At 44.0% G+C, this 23,106-nt stretch overlaps 1 protein-coding gene across 1 annotated transcript in view; it reads left to right on the top strand.

Moving 5' to 3' along the window:
• LOC115114271 (roquin-1-like) overlaps window positions 1-22,553 on the top strand; it is a 37,168-nt gene extending 14,615 nt beyond the window's left edge. The window contains 19 exon segments of the mRNA XM_029642370.2: window positions 295-470; window positions 791-991; window positions 2,597-2,729; window positions 8,905-9,023; window positions 10,883-10,995; window positions 11,302-11,544; window positions 11,735-11,952; window positions 12,087-12,135; window positions 12,137-12,216; window positions 12,219-12,466; window positions 12,939-13,035; window positions 13,038-13,081; window positions 13,452-13,607; window positions 14,160-14,385; window positions 14,995-15,088; window positions 15,209-15,305; window positions 15,548-15,706; window positions 19,400-19,500; window positions 21,435-22,553. Coding sequence (XP_029498230.2) covers window positions 295-470; window positions 791-991; window positions 2,597-2,729; window positions 8,905-9,023; window positions 10,883-10,995; window positions 11,302-11,544; window positions 11,735-11,952; window positions 12,087-12,135; window positions 12,137-12,216; window positions 12,219-12,466; window positions 12,939-13,035; window positions 13,038-13,081; window positions 13,452-13,607; window positions 14,160-14,385; window positions 14,995-15,088; window positions 15,209-15,305; window positions 15,548-15,706; window positions 19,400-19,500; window positions 21,435-21,594 — 2,714 coding nt within the window. The 3' untranslated portion in view covers window positions 21,595-22,553.
• Window positions 22,554-23,106: the final 553 nt, after the last annotated feature.

The following is a 23,106-nucleotide window of genomic DNA, read 5'->3' on the forward strand; positions in this document are numbered from 1 at the left end:
TCTCTTCGGAGACCCCCAGCCATTCCATTTTCCAGTTGATCTATTCCGTAGCAAACTCCCAGATCGTCCAGAGCTATTCCTCAAGCTCTTGACTAGTTGAATCACTGCTAGTTCAGGACAACAGCAAATTTGTGAAACATCTGGGGGTCCCCAAGGATAGGTTAGAGAAACGCTGTCTTATGCAATGACATTTACTACGGTAAATGTTTGTATGTTGTCAAACTTGCACAAATGTCTTAAATGCTGTGGGTGTGCTTGTGGTCTAAACCCACTTGTATGCGTTCTCCCTCCCAGCCATGCAGGAGGAGGCTCTGAAGCTGGTGCTGCTGGCTCTGGAGGACGGCTCGGCCCTGTCCAGGAAGGTCCTGGTGCTGTTTGTGGTCCAGCGGCTGGAGCCACGCTTCCCCCAGGCCTCCAAAACCAGCATAGGCCATGTGGTGCAGCTCCTTTACAGGGCCTCCTGCTTTAAGGTAGGTCTGACTCTACCAACACACACAAACACTGTTCTAAGAGCTGGTTCTTGTTCATTTGGTACAAACCAGAGTAAAATGGAGAGGTACTAGCTAACATTCTCCAATAACAAACACTGTTTTCTGTTGTGTAGTGTTTTTGGAACGTTCGCTAGAGTGTGCTCCAATGAATATGACCCAGCATAGGCCACATGATTCACAAACATGTTTTGGGCTATGACCTCCCTAAGATTTTCTAAAACATCTATAACCAATCAGTAGATCCTGACCCAATGTTTTCAGGAAACTCTAACCTAATGCCCTCTCTCCTGGTTGTCTAGGTGACCAAGCGCGACGAGGACTCGTCGCTGATGCAGCTGAAGGAGGAGTTCCGGACGTATGAGGCACTGCGGCGCGAACACGACTCCCAGATTGTCCAGATCGCCATGGAGGGCGGCCTCCGCATCGCCCCTGACCAGTGGTCCTCCCTGCTCTACGGGGACCAGTCTCACAAGTCCCACATGCAGTCCATCATCGACAAGGTACTTGTGTCTTCGACAAGGTGTCTGCGTCTGTTTAGGTCTGTTACTAGTCTTAGAAGTAGCTGTCATGTACAGTACCAGTCAAAAGTTTGGACACAGCTATTCATTCCGGGGTTTTTATTTTTAAATTTTTTTTAATTGAAGAATAATTATGTGGTCTTAAACTATGAAATAACACATATGGAATCATGTATTAACCGAAAGTGTTAAACAAATCTAAATCTATTTCATATTTAAGATTCTTCAAAGACAGCTTTGCACACTCTTAGCATTCTCTCAAACAGCTTCATGAGGTAGTCACCTGGAATGCATTTAAATTAACAGGTGTGCCTTTGTAAAAGTTAATTTGTGGAATTTTTTCCCTTCATAATGCATTTGAGCCAATCAGTTGTGTTGTGACAAGGTAGGGTTGGTATACAGAAGATAGCCCTATTTGGTAAAAGACCAAGTCCATATTATGGCAAGAACAGCTCAAATAATCAAATAGATTAGTCAATCTGGAAAATTTCAACAACTTTTAAAGTTTCTTGAAGTGCAGTCGCTAAAACCGTCAAGAGCTTTGACGAAACTGGCCCTCATGAGGACCGCCACAGGAAAGGAAGACCCAGAGTTACCTCTGCAGGGGATAAGTTCCTTAGAGTTACCAGCCTCAGAAATTGCAGCCCAAATAAATGCGGTCAAGTAACATAAGCATCTCAACATCAACTGTTCTGAAGAGACTGTGTAAGTCAGGCCTTCATTATCAAATTTATGCAAAGAAACCACACCAATAAGAAGACATGCAAGAAACACGATCAATGGACATTAGACCGGTGGAAATCTGTCCTTTGGTTCCCACCGTGAAGCATGGAGGAAGATGTGTGGGGGTGCTTTGCTTCACCAGCTGGCTACCACAGTATTCTGCAGCGATACGCCATCCCATATGGTTTGTGCTTAGTGGGACTATCATTTGTTTTTCAACAGGACAATAACCCAAAACACACTGTGTAAGGCTGTGTAAGGGCTATTTGACCAAGGAGAGTGATGGAGTGCTGCATCAGATGACCTGGCCTCCACAATTCCCCGACCTCAACCCAATTGAGATGATTCGGGATGAGTTGGACCCACAGAGTGAAGGAAAAGCAGCCAACAAGTGCTCAGCATATGTGTGAACTTCTTCAAGAGTGTTAGAAAAGCATTCCAGGTGAAGCTGGTTGAGAGAATGCCAAGAGTGTGCAAAGCTGTTAAGTGTGACTATTTGAAGAATCTGTGTCCAAAGTTTGTGTCCAAACTTTGACTGGTACTGTTCGTCGTACATTCCATTATCAACGAGGTGTGTGTCAGTTACGCATATTCACAAAAATCCCACTTTCACTCATGTGAACATCTACTTATCAGTTTGTGTATTTGTCTATATAACTGTCTGTGTGCACACATGAAACCACAAAATAACCATAAGCTTCCACTAAAGGAGCAGCGCTCTGTCTGTGGGTCAATCCTTCACAATAGAAAACATGTTATTGCAAACAATGCTGATAGGTTTCAGGATCGCAGGAATGATCATATCCAGGTGCAGGCACTCAAATGCTGATTAGAATTTTCATTAATATCCCGTGTCCCCTCCAGTTGCAGACGCCGGCTTCATTTGCCCAGAGCGTTCAGGAGTTGACCATCGCCCTGCAGAGGACGGGCGACCCTGCCAACCTTAACCGCCTCCGACCACACCTGGAGCTCCTGGCCAACATCGACCCGAGCCCCGGTGAGAGGCACACACACGCTGGCTCCCATGCACATCACACACCCCGCTCTGGGCCAAAGCTTGACAATGATGCATGCAACTGAAGATTGTATTCGAACCACAGACACACCAGGGCTGCCTTTACGCATTCAAGATTGTTCTCTAACTCACTCCTGTTTTTGTGTTGTCCCCATTATGGGACTGATGGGACTAAATACCTGAAAGCATTACCAGGAACTTAGCCAAATTATTGCATTCCCCTTTTCGGTCCCATCAAATCCTCGAAGGGCAGGGAACAAGTGCATAGGGGAGGGAGTTTTCTTGAACTTTCTGAACAGTTGGGCAGCTAAAACAGTTGGGCAGCTAAAAACACTAAGAACAGCTTTCCAATAGTTAAGTGGTAAAGAATCAATCAATCAGTGTAGAACAGGTTGGGTTTGTTTGAGCTGCATGTGGCTGTGGTCAGGGAGAAGAAGTTGTGATGTTATCAGACTGATTCAAATGAGCATAACTCATTGGCCCTTTATGACTCATCTCACCTATGGATTTTGACTATCTGTCATTCTAATCATGGTTAAGTACCGTTTCATTGAGGCACTTTTGTTTTTAGAGCCCTTTAAGCTGTAGCCTATGTTTTAAGAGGGGAGTGAAGTACCCAGACATGCAAATAATTGGGAAAAGAATTTGGCTGTCTGATACATATCTGGTATTTTTCCTTTTGTTTAACAACCACGTGGAATCTCGTCTTTTTGACTCCCGATTTTTATACCACCTGCGTATCTGGATCTCAATTCTGATACAAACCCGATCCACCATTTGCGACCTCTGTCTACTGTCGTGGAAATTTCCTCTATTTACCAAATCATGAGCGCAAACCACACACAAGTCAGTTAGTTATCAAAGTCCATCTTTAATTATATGAGCTCTATCACAACCCTGTGACTCTCAGATCAATTCAGTGTCTATCAATGAATTCTCTGAGAGCCCCCTCTACATTGCAACTGAGATCCTTTAATAGCAAAGAACACACATAGTCAGACAGCATAGACATAATACATCGTTCAGCTTTGTCTCCTTACTCAAACCCAGAAACATAAACCAATCCTCCATATCAACAGGCATATATCAAATTGTCATTTAGATATAACCAATTCTAAATACAACCAATCCCGGGGAGCATAGAATGATTCCAGACACTGCCATCCTCCTCTCCCCGATGGGAAAAGTAGGGAGTGACTGGCACACAGACACAGTCGAGCAAAAGATATGTTTACACATGATGACACCTTGACCTCTCCCCTCTCTGCGGCCCATGCAACTTAGTCTTGACAGAGAACAGAACTGCCAATAGCCACCACTATAGTACAACAAAATACGTTCTTATGAGAAATAACTCATAAGCATATCATGAATATAAAACATCTTACCTATGTTACCAACCAATTCTGATTATTCCCCAACACTACATGCTCAGATAAGATCATTTTGCTCTGAAGTGTTTTTTTAGTGGTTGCACATGACCTGCTGTTACATGACAACCACCCCAAATGTTTGAAAAGGAGAAGTGACATGAAATGACCATTGCATCGGTGTACTACTTTCAGAGGATACATCAGTGTACTACTTTCAGAGGATACATCAGTGTGAGTGTGCAAATCTGATATGGGTCACAAGTAATTCTGAGTGTGGACAGTCAGAAAAAAAAATGGAGAACGGATATGGAAAGAAAATCAGATTTGGGATCTTAGTGGCTATGTAAACACAAGCCGTATTGTCATACTTGTGTGTGTGTTACCCTTTTTTTCAGGCAGCTTTCTTATTTCTTTAACTAGGCTAGTACTGATAGAGAGAGGCCCCACCTGATAGAACCCAGGTCTTATCAGGGCATAAAATTAACTTTTTGGTCTACAAGCCCCTGTGACAGGTATATTTAAAAATCTACCATCCACTCGTATCTTTCACCAGATTTTTTTGTTGTTGTTTCCAAAATTACACCAAAAGAGAATGAATGAGCTTTAATGTTTCTAAAACAATGCATGAATTACTAGTAGGAACTAATGTGGTATGTTTCAGTTCATTTTGTGACCGGTGTCTTTTAACCAAAACATCACAGATGAGACAAATGTTCACCTGCCCCTTTTAAGGGCGGGAGGTTAGCGTGGTAAAGTGACTCGAGTCATGTTTGTGCGTGTGAGACTGAGTCTGACTAGTCGGATTGTCTTCTCTTCCCTAACAATTGAAACTCTAACAGAAAAACAACCTACCTTATGAACAAAACAATGTAAATAGCCAAGAAACGCAAGGATAAAGTCTCACTTCAGTAGACTTTAGTTTCAAGTAAATTAGACCAACTTTTATGCCTGTGCGCACCGCTTCTAAAGAATGAGTCTTTCACTCGGCTCTTAACCAGCCAGACAGTGTTGCAGCATGAGGTAGAATAGGCTATATAGGATTCGTAGTTCTTTGACTTTGTGCGATTAATTTACCAGCTATGAATCGAAACTGCAGAAATACTTTAAATGTAACTGTAGCTGTTTTCATTATCCTGTAAATGTGATCATACTTGACTATTTTCATTCACAAATGTGAGTGACATCCTCGCACTGTGGAGCCCAGACCGCACGTTGATGTGCCTGGTGAAATAGACATCTCACCTGCCAATGCCAAAATCGACCCGCAGGTGGCGAGTGTTCATTTTTGGCGTGTGTGTGTGTGTATATTTATGTATGTGAGTGGCAGTAATAGGCAAGGGGGTGTATATGGTTATTATCTAGGCCTACAGGACACTGTTTTACCATGAGTTAGTAAAACCATGAATGATACGGGGAAGATATACCATAAGAATGTATATGCATGCAGGGTTGCCAGGTCAAGCTAAAAAAAAAATCTAGCTCAATGACCAGTCAAACCCTTCCCAGGAGCCCTGAAAAGTAGCCCAATGTTTTGTTTGTTTTTGGATTGAGAGATAATTTGCCATACACCCCTTTCCCATAACTTTATCAAGCCAGTTAAGTATTATCACGTTAGAAGCTAAATTCGGTTTTCCTCAAAATAATAAATATGGCAAGCTATGACATTACTTAATCATAGTAGTCAAACGAGTTAATCGGCATCCATTGATGGAAAACTATATGGCGAGTTTTATAAGGGCGAATTATCTTTTTCACTTGCCACATTCAAATTCCTATATTACGTCATAAGGCACAAGGGCTATGGCATATGGCCAATATACCACGACTAAGGGCTATTCTTAAGCATAATGCAAAGGCGGAGTGCCTGGATACAGTCGTTAGCCATGATATATTGGCCATATACCACATACCCCCGGGCTGCCTTATTGCTATTATAAACTGGTTACGACTGTAAATAGAACAGTAAAAAGTATACCACGGCTTTCAGCCAATCAGCATTCAGGGCTCGAACCAGGTTTATAAATGTAAATCAATCGTCTTTGCGCATGTGCATAACTATAGATAAATCCGACAGGAGAGTTTGAGTGATGAAAGATGGACAGAGGATCTCAATCTCTGAGCAAGAAACACTTGGATGAACATAAAAAAACTAATATTAGTCTATTCTCTGGCAATTTTGCTGTTATGTGCCAGATGTTAAGACTACAAACCCTTATATATGGCCCATTGGCAAGATTGACTTTTCATTAAAATGGGTGTAGGCTACAGACTAAAATCTGTTTTTATGATTGTAATTACATTTAGATATAGTTTGCTTAGATAAAAGCATTTAGTCTATAGCCCCTGATAGGCCTACATCTAATTTCAGATAGTTGACAGTAGCCTAGACAAGATGTAGGCAAGATGTAAACTGAACGATTTAGCAGCTTGCTTAGTTCAAATTAAGACCAATTTATTCATGAGTTGCGAGGCAATTCCGCAGCAAGAAGTGCTTGTGTTTCCCAATAGCCTGCTGAAATAGGCTGGGGTCATAATTTAAATCACTGAATTAAATATTAATAACGTACAGTACCAGTCAAAAGTTTAGACATACCTACTCATTCCAGGGTTTTTCTTTTTTTTGGTACTATTTTCTACATTGTAGAATAATAAAGACATCAAAACTATGAAATAACACATGGAATCATGTAGTAACCAAAAAAGTGTTAAACAAATCAAGATACATTTTATATTTGAGATTCTTCCATGTAGCCACCCTTTGCCTTGATGACAGCTTTGCACACTCTTGGCATTCTCCCAACCAGCTTCATGAGGTAGTCCCCTGGAATGCATTTCAATTAACAGGTGTGCCTTGTTAAAAGTTAATTTGTGGAATTTCATTCCTTAATGCATTTGAGCCTATCGGTTGTTTTGTGACAAGGTAGGGGTGGCATACAGAAGATAAGTAAAAGACCAAGTCCATATTATGGCAAGAACAAGTCAAATAAGCAAAGAGAAATTACAGTCCATTACTTTAAGACATGAAGGTCAGTCAATCTGGAAAATTTGACGGTGCCACGTTGAAAGTCACTGAGCTCTTCAGTAAGGCCATTCTACTGCCAATGTTTGTCTGTGGAGATTGCATAACTGTGTGCTCAATTTTATACACCTATCACCAACTGATGTGACTGATAGCCGAATCCACTAATTTGAAGAAGTCCACACATTTTTGTGTATATATAGTGTATATACAGTTAGTTTGGAAAGTATTCAGACGCTTTTCTTTTCCCACATTTTGTTAGGTTACAGCCTTATTCTAAAATGTCTTAAATATTTTTTTCCCCTCAGTAATCTACACACAATACCCCACAAAGTTAACAGGTTTTTAGAACAGTTTGCAAATGTATTACAAATTAAAAACTGATACCTTATTTACATAAGTATTCAGACCCTTTCCTATGAGACTTGAAATTGAGCTCAGGTGCATCTTGTTTCCATTGATCATTCTTTAATGTTTCTACATCTTGATTGGAATCCACCTGTGGTAAATTCAATTGATTGGACATGATTTGGAAAGGCACACACCTGTCTATATAAGGTCCCACAGTTGGCAGTGCATGTCAGAGCAAAAACCAAGCCATGAGGTTTACGGAATTGTCCGTAGCGCTCCGAGACAGGATTGTGTTGAAGCACAGATCTGGGGAAGGGTAACAAAAGAATTCTGCAGCATTGAAAGGTCCCCAAGATCACAGTGACCTGCATCTCTGCAGTGCTCTACCAATCAGGCCTTTATGGTAGAGTGGCCAGACAGAAGCCACTCCTCAGTGAAAGGCACATGACGGCCCACTTGGAGTTTGCCAAAAGGAACCTGAAGACTCTCAGACCATGAGAAACTAAATTCTCTGGTCTGATGAAACCAAGATTGAACTCTTTGGCCTGAATGCCAAGCTTCACGTCTGGAGGAAACCTGGTATCATCCCTACAGTGAAGCATGGTGGTGGCAGCATCAAGCTGTGGGGATGTTTTTCAGGGACTGGGAAACTAATCAGGATCAAGGTGAAAGGAGCAATGTACAGAGATCCTTGATGAAAACCTGCTCCAGGACCTCCGACTGGGGGCGAAGTTTCACCTTCCAACAGGACAATGACCCTAAGCACACAGCCAAGACAATGCAGGAGTGTCTTCGGGAAAAGTTTCTGAATGTGTTTGAGTGGCCCAGCCAGAGCTCGGACTTGAACCCGATCTAACCTCTCTGGAGAGACCTGAAAATAGCTGTGCAGTGACGCTCCCCATCCAGCCTGACAGAGATTGAGAGGATCTGCAGAGAGGAATGGGAGAAAATCCCCAAATACAGGTGTGCGAAGCTTGTTGCGTGAAACCCAAGAAGAACCGAGGCTGTAATCGCAACCAAAGGTCCTTCAACAAAGTACTGAGTAAAGGGTCTGAGTACTTATGTAAATGTGACATTTAAGTTTTTTATATTTAATACTTTTGCAAAAATGTTAACTTGTTTTTGCTTTGTCATTATGGGGTATTGTTTGAAGATTGAAGGGGGGTTTATTTAATACATTTTAGAATAAGGCTGTAATATAATGTGGAAAAAGTTCAGGGGTGTGAATATTTTTTATTTTTGGGGCTGTTAAGCACTTTGAGCACAGTGCCTATAAATTATATTAAGAGTTATTGTTTATCATTGACCTAACCGACCAAGATATCTAAGTTATCAGCCTCACTATTGTAATGCTGTGTTATACTCCTTCAGGCCAAATATTGACTCTTTATCTCCCTCCGTCCTCTGGCTCTAGACGCCCCCCCTCCCACGTGGGAGCAGCTGGAGAAAGGTCTGGTGGCGGTGAAGACTGTAGTCCACGGCCTTGTAGATTTCATCCAGAACCACAGCAAAAAGGGAGCCGACCCACAACAGGTACCGTAGCTCACACGCCTTTCCCCGCTACGCCTTTCACTCTACAGCAGCCTTTATTGGTCACGACCCAAAGTGGGTCGCGACATGTCAGAGAGAAAAGGATATATACATTGCCTTCACAAAGTATTCATACACTTTGATTTATTCCACATGTTGTTTTACAGATTTTGAACTTCTGAGTGATAGGACTAACACCACTGTGCGCACGCCTGTCGTTACTATGACAACTAGCGTAGGCCATGTCAGCAAATGACTGCTGTCTGAACACACATACGATTTGCTGTTTGGACAGTCAGTATTCCAAAACGGATTTGAAAAACAAAACTTGATTTGAGTGCTGTCAAATTGGTTGTTGATCATTGCTAGACAAACATTTTCAGGTCTTGCAATACATTTCTAAGTAGATTTAAGACAAAACTGTTACTCGGCCACTCGGGAACATTCACTGTCTTCTTGGTATGCAACTCCAGGGTAGATTTGGCCTTGTGTTTTAGGTTATTGTCCTTCTAAAAGGGGAATTCATCTCCCAGTGTCTGGTGGAAAGCAGACTGACTGAACCAGGTTTTCCTCTAGGATTTAAAAAAACAAATCCTGAAACACTCCCCAGTCCTTAACGATTACAAGCCAAAAGGGTGTGACTATTTTCTGAATAGAGTAATATAAATGTTGCTTTTAGGTGCAACATTCCAAAATGTAATGTACTTTCCAATTGTACTATTGATTCCCCTGTCATGTTTCAAATAATGTGGCAAAGCGGACTTTGGTAAAAAAAAAAAAAAAAGGGGGATTTAATATGGCATAGGTGTTTATAAATCTACTTTAAAGATAAGATACAAATATCAGAATTATTTCAAATTTTCGAAGTTTGTACAATATTGGCTTTCTGGGAGAATCTTCTATCCTGTAGTGCAGAGAATTTCAAACACGGGCTTTCCAATGCATTGCAATGTAGGGCACCTATTGGTCAATTTTTATTTTTTAAAAGCAGATATTGAATATTCCTTTGAGCATGGTGAAGTTATTAATATAACTTTGGATGGTGTATCAATACACCCAGTCATGACAAAGATACAGGTGTCCTTCCTAATTCAGTTGCCCGAGAGGAAGGAAACCGCTCAGGGATTTCACCATGAGGCCAATGGTGACTTTAAAACAGTTTAATGACTGTGATAGGAGAGAACTGAGGATGGATCAACAACATTGCAGTTACTCCACAATACTAACCTAATTGACAGAGTGAGAAGGAAGCCTGTACAGAATAAAAAATATTCCAAAACATACATCCTGTTTTCAATAAGTAAAACTGCAAATAATATCATTTGAATCCGTTTTGAATTCGGGCTGTAACACAAAATGTGTAATAAGTCGAGGGGTATTTATACTTTCTGAAGGCACTGTAAGTTTCCATCCAATTTGTGACAGATTTTCAGGAAACTTATCTACAATTTGCATAAAGAAAATAAAGCACACAATGTACCATTTCACTTCCAAGTTTTCATGTACCGAAAAAAAATCTAAAGTGCAATGTGTTTCCATCGCATTTTCAACTCTATGGACAGTTATGTCAGAAGCTGTTGTGTTAAATAGCAAATGTGCCCACTCTGGTCTTGCCACGTGCTCTCTAGCCAACAGCTCACAGTTACAGTGCAGGTAGACTGTGCGTGAAGGCTAGTCTACATGAAATGCATTTCCGACGCCATTTCTCACATAATTAATTTTACAGACACAAAAAGATCCCACCAGGTTGAACAAACAAATTATGTCTGCATGTATAAAATTCTACTGCAACTTTCCATCACAGCTGTCGATTAAAAACTGTAGCTGGAAATGTGGTTACTCTAAAATGTCTCTCTCTTCAGCCCCCCCAGCACAGCAAGTACAAGACTTACATGTGTCGGGACATGAAGCAGAAGGGAGGCTGTCCTCGAGGAGCCAGCTGTACCTTCGCCCACTCTCAGGAGGAGCTGGAGAAGTAAGTCCCTTTCAGAAATATAAACATCTAACAACCACCACCCTTTTGATTAAAATGGAATAGCGCCCTCTCTCCCATTTAAATCAATAGACCTAAACATATTTTGCTCTGATAACCTCTGAGTTTGATAGTTATCACTTAGAATGGCGCTGTTTTAAAACCTCTTCCCCTTGGTGTAGATTTTTTATTTTTGAATCTACGGTAGGATGACTTTTCTGTTTTATAGCTACTGTAAAATTAAAACTGTATTTTGTGTTTATAGCAAGCCACCAAGGCCAGAAGTATAACTGTATTTTCTGTTCGTAGGTACCGTAAAATGAACAAGCGTTTGGTAGCTCGCCTCCCTGGCTCATCTGGCCTGCTGTCGGACGATGGACTCTCTTTGGACGTGGGGGTGACCCGGAAACCCTCGCCCCTCACCAACGGCTCAGCTGTACCCCCCATGCCCCAGCTCATCGCCCGTGGCACCGACCTTGTGACCTACGACCTGTTGCGCAAGCCCAAGATGGACGGCGGGAGCAACAGCTCCCCGGGATCGCCCCCTGACTCGTGAGTGGGAAACACTGCCTTTCAGCCAACCTTCAAATATATATAATTATGTTAATATATTTTGTAACAGAAGAAAATTTGTGTTTTAGCTATATTGTTTTGGTTAAATAAACACTTTTTACATTAATGCGAAAACTTGATTGATTTATGTATTTATTGTATCCAGAACTCACTGTTTTTCTACCCTCAGTCTGGACTCGGGGCCCAAACAAGGGTACCCCCAGCCACCCCATGCCATGGGCTACTCCAGGGGGCCAGGAGACCACATGTCCATGCCCAAGCAGATGCCCAGTGGTGTGGTGCCCCGGGGGCCTCAGATGTACCCGCAGCAGCTACCTGAGATGTACTACTCTGACTCTCGCCCCCCGCCCTCCTCCTCGCAGTACGACCCCTCGCAGTATCCCCAAGGTGAGGCTGCTAAACGCTTGTTTTGTGCTGTTGAAACATCTGATTTAGTTTGTCATGTTTTTACTTTTACTTAGTTCAATGCTTTTGTTGAATGAACAATATGAAGAAAATGTCATTTCCCCCTCGCCCCACAGGTTACCCCTACCAGCAGCCCCCAGTACGCCCCCAGCGCTACATCCGCAACCCCCTCCCCCAGCGAGCCCGCCGGACTCCCCTACCAGGACCCCTACCCTGACTACGGCCCACCCGATCGCCCTTACCCGGCCCCCACTCGGGCCCTCCATTTTCCTACCCTCCCCCATCCCACTATGACACCCGGGGCCGTCACGGCCCTTACCCCGGCCCCCCTCCGCCCCAGCCCTACCCCTCGCAGAGGGACGACATGGTCCGGATGAGCCCCGCACCCCTGGAAGGGCCCCCTTACCACCAGGAGCAGGCTGCCAGGGAGAGGTATCCCCCAGAAGGATTCTACCCACCGGGGGCCCAGCCCCAACCCTTGAGGTCCTACGTCAGAGTGAGTTTGGTTCCTCCACAGTGGTCAGCAACCCTGGTCCCAGAGAGCTACAAGGTAGATTGGCTTTTTGGAGCAGACCAGTAGTAAAACCTTATTCAACCAGTCCAAGGTCTTGATGAACAGTTGATCAGTTGAATCTGGCTGTGTTGCCACTGGGCTCAGAAAAAAGCTAGCACCCCTGTAACTCTCCAGGTTGGTGACCATTGGTGAACATGCACACGGACTACAATGCAGTTGTCTTATGACTCATAAGATATGAGCTGCATCTCCCTTGAGTTATACATTTGTGTCGTTAGAAGTTGGCCAGAAGTCAGATGTATTGAATAGTTATCTCATGAACTGTGTCCCGAGGTGAGTTAACTTGGAGCAGTATGGCCACTCTTCCCAGCCCAGTCTGGACGACCTGCACCATTGGTGTACACTATATTTATTTGTAACTAATCATTAGAAATGTTGTCCTGTGGTTTGTTAGGAGCCGTACGGGCGCTCCTCCCAGCCCAGCCTAGACTACTTGCACCACCGCCGTAAGGAGCTGATGGCCCAGCTGGAGGAGAGGAAGGTCATCGCTCCTCGCCCACCCTCCCCCACACCTTCCCCAGTGACTACCCCCCAGAAGTGAGGACCCCCCCACACATATACACACCGAATGTCACTCAGGGTCAACACACACACAAGTCAGTTCTGCCTGGTCCAGAAACAAACTGTTGAGTGACTAGTGTTGGCCTTCAAAGCTCCCCACTGGTAGTTTTAATGTCATGACATTGTCTATTTATAACAGTTTCAAAACAGAGCTTCTGGTGCTGTTTTAGCTATGACAATCTTATCTTGCCATGACCCTGTTTCAGCAAAATTCCATATTTTATATTATTCCGCCCTATATACACATTTCTAAAATGCCTATGTTTTAGCATGTTTAAATACTCCATGTTTCCTAGTTAGCATGGATATACAAGTAAGTTACTAACACATCTGCCTGTCTCCACAGTATGGGGAGGAGAGCTCCAAAGCCTTTGGGAAGTGCAGGGAGCCCGACTACGCGGGCCAGTACTCTCCCTGGTCCTGTGACACCATCGGCTCCTACATCGGCACCAAGGACTCAAAGCCCAAAGATGTCATGGCGCCCGGGGCCATGGAGATGATGGTTAGTGACAGTTGGAATAGTGCCGGTGGGTCTTAGTGAGACGGGTATGTGTCTGAACGTGTTACTGGTTCAGATGTCACAGGAGCAGTGTTGTGCTTGATGAGGAGGATTAGAACAAGTTACATGAGCTCTATTTTACCTAGTGTCTTCCTCCCTTTTTTTCATCTTCTTACTTCACCATCTCTCCTCTTGGCTTTGTTTGAGAGCATCTGTAAAATGGTTCAATTGTTAATTGCCCCTCGGCCTTTCACTCTCATTTTCCTCTCTTCGCCCCATCTTTCCCTCTTCGCCCCATCTTTCCCTCTCCATTTTGTTTTATTGTATTTTTCTCTGGATGAGCGTCTGATCAATGTCTACAATTCTAAAATGTGCCCCTACTCTCTGTCTTTCTCAACCCGGCCTTTTTGTTCATTTCTCTTTCTCTCCTGCGTCTCTTTGTAGAATGACTCTGTTAAATTATTGTTAAATGAAGGGTCTGCTACTATTACTGACTAAATAAGGGGATTGCTAAATGACCGTTCTAAATGCCCCCCCCCCCCCCTCTCTATCTAGAATGTGGACGGTAAAGGTAGGCGGGGGGAGCCCTCCATGGAGGCCCAGGTCAGGCGGGGGACAGAGGTGAAGGACGACGACCCAATCATCCCTTTCGGCCCCCAGCCCACTGTGTCACGCTTCGGGGCCATCTCACGCACCTCCAAGACAGGCTACCAGACGACAGGCCCAATGCAGGCCTTGGGCTCCACCCAGGGACCCAACCCCAAGCACATGGCCATAGCCGGTAAGGTTACTCACACTTGGCACTTGCAACTTTACTTTGACCATTCACTGTCGTCACCTTAATCACGGTCATATTCATTAGGCACCAAAAAGAAGGAAACAGAGAGAGACTGCCTGGACTTAAAGGGATAGTTCACCCAAATTACAATATGACACATTGGTTTCCTTACCCTGTAAGCGGTCTATGGCCAAGATATGACCGCAATCCAATCTTTGGTTTTATTTACCTGGCATTGTTCCAAATGCTAACATTTTAGCATTCTCATGTCCAAATCATTCTAAAGTCTCAAATTGTTTGTGAAGTTCATTTAAGTCCCATATAAAATTATTTGAACATGATGCTCAAAAAATGCTATCGGTCCAATGACTTTAATGGGATTTGTGCCAGGTAACCTAAACCAAAGCATTGATTGCAGTCATACCATGTCCATATACTGCTTACAGGGTAAGGAAACACATTTCATTTTGTGATTTGGGTGAACTACCCCTTTAAGGAACACTTCATTTCGATTTCAGTTGCAAAACGTTTTTCGTTGCATGTCTCAATGAATAGTTGAACAAAGTTTCTAAGACATGATCGGTGGTTAATGCGTCATTGTCCCGCCAACAGCGGAGTACTCCTATGAGAACCACGGAGGCTGGGGCGGAGCCTCCTACCCCTCCCACCAAACTGTCTCCTCCTCTCAGGGACACTTCAGTGAAAGGTACGGCCGAACACACCTCTCATCCATTTATTTATCCTCTCATCCATCAATCACTCATTCACTCCTTCCAGCTATTAATTCACATTTATCAGTAATTCTGACGGTTCTCTTCTTTCTCAGGCTGCCTATGCCAACTCAGGACAGAGAGCAGCTGAAGACTGAGCTCCAACAGGTCAACCAGCAGATCAACCAACAGTCTCAGATCCACAGCATGGAGGTGTGTATTCACACACAAACAGAGAGATGGGACAAACACTTGTAATACTCATGTGTAGACACCCTCAACCAGAATCCAGGACGGGCAACATCAACATTTTGCTTTGAAATTGAGACAAAAACCTAGCATTTTTTTGGGGTGCGGGTCATCCGAGATTGTAAGTATTGGTAGAGAATGGGTTTAATTGTAGGGTGGAAAAACTGACCTTACTAACCCTGGACTCCCTCCTCCTCTTCCACCAGCTCTCCCAGCCAGGTCAGAACCAGGGCCAGCAGGGGGGGAAGTGGCCTGGTCCAGCGGGGGGTTCTGGCAGCGCTGCCCCAGTGTCCAGCGAACAGCTTAGCATGGAACTCCACCAGGTGGAGAGGGAGATCGGCAAGAGGACCCGCGAGATGGACATGGTGAGGGAGAGGGGGATGGATTGATGGGAGAATAGTAGGTTGTCTGTATTACAATGTGAAATCATTCTGCCCTGCCCCCAACGCCCTATAGAGTTATTGCTAGCCTTATGCCAAATCAAATTTTATTTGTCACATGCGCCAAATACAAGTATTACATTACTTAAAGCCCTTAACCAACAATGCTTTAAGAAGTTAAGAAAAATAAGTGTTAAGTAAAAAATATAAATAAAAGTAACAAATAATTAAACAGCAGCAGTAAAATAACAATAGCGGGGCTATATACAGGAGGTACTGGTACAGAGTCAATGTGGAGGCTATATACAGGGGTACTGGTACAGAGTCAATGTGGAGGCTATATACAGGAGGTACTGGTACAGAGTCAATGTGGAGGCTATATACAGGAGGTACTGGTACAGAGTCAATGTGGAGGCTATATACAGGAGGTACTGGTACAGAGTCAATGTGGAGGCTATATACAGGAGGTACTGGTACAGAGTCAATGTGGAGGCTATATACAGGAGGTACTGGTACAGAGTCAATGTGGAGGCTATATACAGGAGGTACTGGTACAGAGTCAATGTGCAGGGGCACCGGTTAGTTGAGGTAATATGTACATGAATAATAGTTAGTGACTATGCATAGAGAATAAACAGAGTAGCAGCAGTGTAAAAGAGGGCTCTAGGTAGCCCTTTGATTAGCTGTTCAGGAGTCTTCTGGCTGGTAGAAGCCTTTTGGACCTAGACTTGGCGCTCCAGTACCGCTTGCTGTGCGGTAGCAGAGAGAACAGTCTGACTAGGGTGGCTGGAGTCTGACAATTTTTAGGGCCTTCCTCTGACACCACCTGGTTTAGAGGTCCTGGGTGGCAGGCAGCTTAGCCCCAGTAATGTACTGGGCCGTACGCACTACCCTCTGTAGTGCCTTGTGATCGGAGGCCGAGCAGTTGCCATACCAGGCGTTGATGCAACCAGTCAGGATGCTCTCGATGCAGCTGTAGAACCTTTTGAGGATCTGAGGACCCATGCCATATTTCTCAGTCTCCAGAGGGGGAATAGGCATTGTTGTGCCCTCTTCACAACTGTCTTTGTGTGTTTGGACCATGATAGTTTGTTGGTGATGTAGACACCAAGGAACTTGAAGTTCTCAACCTGCTCCACTACAGCCCCATCGATGGGAATGGGGTCGTGCTCGGTCCTCCTTTTCCTGTAGTTCACAATCATCTCCTTTGTCTTGATTTACTTTGAGGGGGAGATTTGTTATTCTGGCACCACCAGGCCAGGTCTCTGTCCTCCTCCCTATTGGCTGTCTCGTCGGTGATCAGGCCTACCGCTGTTGTCATTGGCAAACTTGATGATGGTGTTCGAGTCGTGCTTGGCCATGCAGTCGTGAGTGAACAGGGAGTATAGAAGGGGACTGAGCACAAATCCCTGAGGGGCCCCTGTGTTGAGGATTAGTGTGGCGGATGTGTTGTTACCTACTCTTACCACCTGGAGGTGGCTCGTCAGGAAGTCCAGGATCCAGTTGCAGATGGAGGTGTTTAATCCCAGGGTTCTTAGCTTAGTGATGAGCTTTGAGGGCACTATGGTGTTGAACGCTGAGCTGTAGTCAATGAATAACATTCTCACATAGGTGTTCATTTTGTCCAGGTGGGAAAGGGCAGTGTGGAGTGCAATAGAGATTGCAACATCTGTGGATCTGTTTGGGCAGTATGCAAATTGGAGTGGGTCTAGGGTTACCGGGATAATGGTGTTGTGAACCATGACCAGCCTTTCAAAGCACTTAATGGCTACAGACGTGAGTGCTACAGGTCAGTAGTGATTTGGGCAGGTTACCTTAGTGTTCTTGGGCACAGGAACTATGGTGGTTTGCTTGAAACATGTTGGTATTACAGTCAGGGACAGGTTGAAAATGTCAGTGAAGACACTTGCCAGTGGGTCCGCGCATGCTCGGAGTATACGTCCTGGTAATCCGTCTGGCCCTGCGGCCTTGTGAATGTTGACCTTTTTTAAAGGTCTTACTCATATTGGCTACGGAGAGCGTGATCACATAGTCGTCCGGAACAGCTGATGCTCTCATGCATGTTTCAGTGTTACTTGCCTCGAAGCTATTTGGCTTGTCACTGGGCAGCTCGCAGCTCTGCTTCCCTTTGTGGTCTGCAATAGTTTGCAAGACCTGCCACATCCGATGAATGTCGGACCTGGTGTAGTATGATTCAATCTTAGTCCTGTATTGACGCTTTGCCTGTTTGATGGTTTGTCGGAGGGCATAGCGGGATTTCTTATAAGATTCCGGGTTAGAGTCCCGCTCCTTAAAAGCGGCAGCTCTACCCTTTAGCTAAGTGTGGATGTTACCTTTAATCTATGGCTTCTGGTTGGGGTATGTACGTAGGGTCGCTGTGGGGACGACGTCATCGATGCACTTATTGATGAAGCCAGTGACCGATGTGGTGTACTCCTCAATTCCATTGGAAGAATCCTGGAACATGTTCCAGTCTGTGCTAGCAAAACAGTCCTGTAGCTTAGCATCTGCTTCATCTGACCACTTTTTTATCGACCGATTCACTGGTGCTCCCTGCTTTATATTTAGCTTGTAAGCAGGAGTCAGGAGGATAGAATTATGGTCAGATTTGCCAAATGGTGGGCGAGGGAGAGCTTTGTGCGTGTCAGTGTGTGGAGTAAAGTTTTTCCCTCTGGTTGCACAATTAACATGCTGATAGAAATGAGGTAAAGCGGATTTAAGTTTCCCTGCATTCAAGTCCCCGGCCACTAGGAGCGCTGCCTCTGGATGAGCGTTTTCCTGTTTGCTTATGGCTGTATACAGCCCATCGTGTGCGGTCTTAGTGCCAGCATTGGTTTGTGGTGGTAAATAGACAGTTACAAAGAATATATATGAAAACTCTCTGGGCAAATAGTGTGGTCTACAGCTTATCATGAGATACTCTACTTCAGGCAAGCAAAACTTAGACTTCTTTCAATTTTGTGCACCAGCTGTTGTTTGCAAATATACATAGACCGCCACACCTTGTCTTACCAAAGGCCGCTGTTCTATCCTGCCTAAAAAGCTTAAAACCCGCCAGCTGTATGATGTCGTCGTTCAGCCACGACTCGGTGAAACAACATAAGATATTACTGTTTTAAATGTCCCGTTGGTAGGATATACGTGATTTTAGTTTATTTCCTATTGATTGTATGTTGGCTAATAGGAGTAATGGTAAAGGGAGATTACCCGCTCGTCATCGGATCCTTACAAGGCACCCAGACCTTTGTCCCCGATGTCTCTTTCTCCTGCGAATGAAGGCCTTGTCGGGGTCTGAAGTAAATTCTTCTCATCAGACTTGTTAAAGAAAAATTATTACTCCAGTACGGGGTGAGAAATTGATATCTAGAAGCTCTTTTCGGTCATTAGACACGGTGACAAACATTATGTAAAAAAACATACACAATTGGTTAGGGGATCGTGAAATGGCAGCCATCTCCTCCGGCTCCATTGATGTTGTCGTCTGGTATTATAGCTGGTTTGTGTTCATGTGTCTGTATTTTATTATGGATCCCCATTAGCTACTGCCAAGGCAGCAGCTATTCTTCCTGAGGTCCAGCAACATTAAGGCAGTTATAGAATTTAAAAAACATTACATTCACGACATGTGCACAGACAGACACCCGCTCCATGACATGTGAGTTGATGTGGTCTCTACAGGACAGCCAGGTGGCTCATGAGGTCCTGTACAAGACGAAGACGGCAGAGAATGGTCAGCAGGACCACAAGGCCCAGCTGGAGGAGATTGCTATGGCCCTGGGGTGAGTGGAGACACACAACTCAATAGTAAAACACATGTATAAAGACATGACATGCTGAAGGATAATATCATGTCGGAAGTTTACATACACCTTAGCCAACTACATTTAATCATAGTAAAACTTCCCTGTCAGTTAGGATCACCACTATTTTAAGAATGTGAAATGTCAGAATAATTTATTTCAGCTTTTAGTTCTTTAATCACATTCCCAGTGGGTCAGAAGGTGATATACACTCAATTAGTATGTGGTAGTACGTGTCAGGTAGCCTTCCACAAGCTTCCCACAATAAGTTGGGGGAATTTTGGCCCATTCCTCCTGACAGAGCTGGTGTAACTGAGTCAGGTTTGTAGGCCTCCTTGCTCACACACGCTTTTTCAGTTCTGCCCACAAATTTTCTATATGATTGAGGTCAGGGCTTTGTGATGGCCACTCCAATACCTTGACTTTGTTGTCCTTAAGCCATTTTGCCACAACTTTGGAAGTATGCTGGGGTCATTGTTCATTTGGAAGACCATTTGCGACCAAGCTTTAACTTCCTGACTGATGTATTGATGTTGCTTCAATATATCCACATAATTTTCCATCCTCATGATGCCATCTTTTGTGAAGTGCACCAGTCCCTCCTGCAGCAAAGCACCTCTACAACATGATACTGCTTCACGGTTGGGATGGTGTTCTTCGGTTTGCAAGCATCCCCCTTTTTCCTCCAAACAGTTCGATTTTTTTCATCAGACCAGAGGACATTTCTACAAAAAGTATGATCTTTGTCCCCATGTGTAGTTGCAAACCGTAGTCTTGCTTTTTTATGGCGGTTTTGGAGCAGTGGCTTCTTCCTTGCTGAGCGGCCTTTCAGGTTATGTCGATATAGGACTTGTTTTACTGTGTCTATAGATACTTTTGAACCTGTTTCCTCCAGCATCTTCACAAGGTCCTTTGCTGTTATTCTGGGATTGATTTGCATTTTTTGCACCAAAGTACGTTCATCTCGAGTAGACAGAAGGCGTCTCCTTCCTGAGCGGTATGACAGCTGCGTGGTCCCATGGTGTTTATACTTGCGTATTTGTGGCAGACCAGGGGGTTTGGTCAAGACATTTACACAGATCAGAGTATGATTAGCTCGGTTTCAAGGGTGTTTAAATAATAAATAAATAAAGATAAGGATAGGTCTCCATGAGACCCTCGCCGCTCTTGCTGTATCCTGTCGGCCACAAAAACTTAACTCCCTCCTCATACCTTTACAACCGTTCCCAACTACATGGGAGTCCTTTCTTCCCCTGCTCTCCCTTGTGTGCTGCCCTTCTGGCAGCTTTATGGGCCTTGCACAGCTGGTGAGCAATCAGCCTTTGATTACTCACCAGATCCCAATCAGCCCCAATTAGTCCTGGCCGGAGAGCCCGTCAAGACCTGGCATGTCCAGCAGATGGAGCCATCACCTTGTGATGTATACTAAGTTTGTCACTAGGCCTCTGAGTCTCCCCCTGGTTGCTGACCTGCTGTACGCCACAGGATTATTCTTTGAGCTGAACGTGGTACCTTCAGGCATTTGGAAATTGCTCCCAAGGATGAACCAGACCATTTTTTTTCTGAGGTCTTGGCTGATTTCTTTAGATTTTCCCATGATGTCAAGCAAAGAGGCACTGAGTTTGAAGGTAGGCCTTGAAGTACATCCACCGGTACACCTCCAATTGACTCAAATTGTGTCAATTAGCCTATCAGAAACTTCTAAAGCCATGACATAATTTTCTGGAATTTTCCAAGCTGTTTAAAGGGACAGTCAACTTAGTGTATGTAAACATCTGACCCACTGGAATTGTGATACACTTAGGTTGGAGTGAATTCACTATATGTAAACTTCCGACTTCAACTGTGTGATCTTTAAGCCTCGCTGTTTCTCTCTCTGTTTCGTCTCTCTCCGTCTTTCTCCTCGTTTCTAGTGAGGTGTCGAATGGCTCCAGCGGTCTAGTTCAGGATGGCGGTGTGGGCGGAGCTATGTTGTCACTGACCACTAGGGCGTCATCGCTTAGCTTGTGTTCTGAACCAGGACCCGGGGGCTCTGATCTGCAGAAGAACGGTGTGGTCCATTCCTGCTCCTAGACCATATACACTGCGACACACACAACAAACACACACTCAGAGCCTTTGTTCTAAAAGCATGCACACACATACTTGTTTTATTTAGAGGATGAGCAGTATCTGCCGTGATATGAATTTTCTTTCTTTTTGTTCTGTGAATGAGCATTTTCTTTATTTTTTATGACTTTCATCGCCTAGAAACCATTTGATGACATTTATTTCTCTTGTGTTTTTTTTTTTACTGGGATTATAAAAAAAGACTCAAAGTAGATGTCAAAAAAAGCAGATGATGATGATAATTGTTCAAAGAAGGCTATCCCTCCTACGTAGATATCACATACCAAGACACGTAGTGCATCGAAGGGTGGATTATTTCTCAATTCTCCCCCTCTATTTTTTGTGCCCGTTACCAGGGTAAGCAACTTGCAGGGACCTTAATTACCCCCAAAGATGGTTTTAAGGCTGTGAAATGTAAACGTTCAATTTCGTAATCAATTTAGTATCGAATCCTAACTCAAGTTATGGTCGTTTTGGTCGTATGTGCTACATAACTATCAAAAGTCTTGGTGTTTTACGACGTAGTTATGTCAGCTGTCATAAGTATCATGTAAGTGTCTGTTTATAATGCATTATAGCCTGATATTTTACAAGGCAAGTCGGTTAAGGACAAATTCTTATTTACAAAGACGGCCTAGGAACAGTGGGTTAACTGCCTTGTTCAGGGGCGAAACGACCGATTTTTACCTCGTCAGCTCGGGGATTCGATCTAGCAACCTTTCGGTAACTGGCCCAACGCTCTAACCACTAGACTACCTGCCACCCCGGTATGACACGTTGTTTCTTTCTGATGCCTTTGACAGCTAACTAACGGTTAGTCAGTGTAGTAACCGTTCTGTTGGCGTTCAGTAATAAAGGTGTAACCGCTAGTGTTCAGGAATACGCCACCCCCAGAATCGTAAAACGTGTTTGACCAGATGGGGGGGGGGACACACGTTCCACCAACGCTCAGTCAACACTCAGAGCCAAACAAGACCATGTCGCTTCAAGCCGCATGCCGTATTTAACCCGCCATGAGAAGTCTGATTTTTATTAGTGCATTTTATGAATACATCGTATGTCTGTTTCATACTTGAAAAGCAGTATCTTGTTAACCAAAGCATTCTGTTTTAAAGATTGCAAAATGTATCTTTTTGATAATGAGCTTTTCTCATGTTTTCTATAAGGGAACATACTATGTGCTTCTCGTGGGATGTGGTGTGACTTGCTGCAGAAATGTCTTGTTTGTACTTTGATGGGCTGGAATTCAATCGAACTTGCAGTGCGGAAATGCAAATTCCAGGGAGTGTAATACAACATTAATTTTCACACTTCAGGAAGAACATTTTCCACGTTGCGAGAGAGATTGAATCCCCTCCCAGTGTGAATTGAATCAAATGGGGTGATTGGTGTTTTTGTTCTTCGTCTTCCTCAGAGCTCCTTATCTGGTCATTGAAAAGGCCTCCCCATTGGGATTATCTTGTCATTGGTTCTCCT

The sequence above is a fragment of the Oncorhynchus nerka genome, linkage group LG9b (assembly GCF_034236695.1).
Source record: "Oncorhynchus nerka isolate Pitt River linkage group LG9b, Oner_Uvic_2.0, whole genome shotgun sequence".
Classification (NCBI taxonomy): domain Eukaryota; kingdom Metazoa; phylum Chordata; class Actinopteri; order Salmoniformes; family Salmonidae; genus Oncorhynchus; species Oncorhynchus nerka.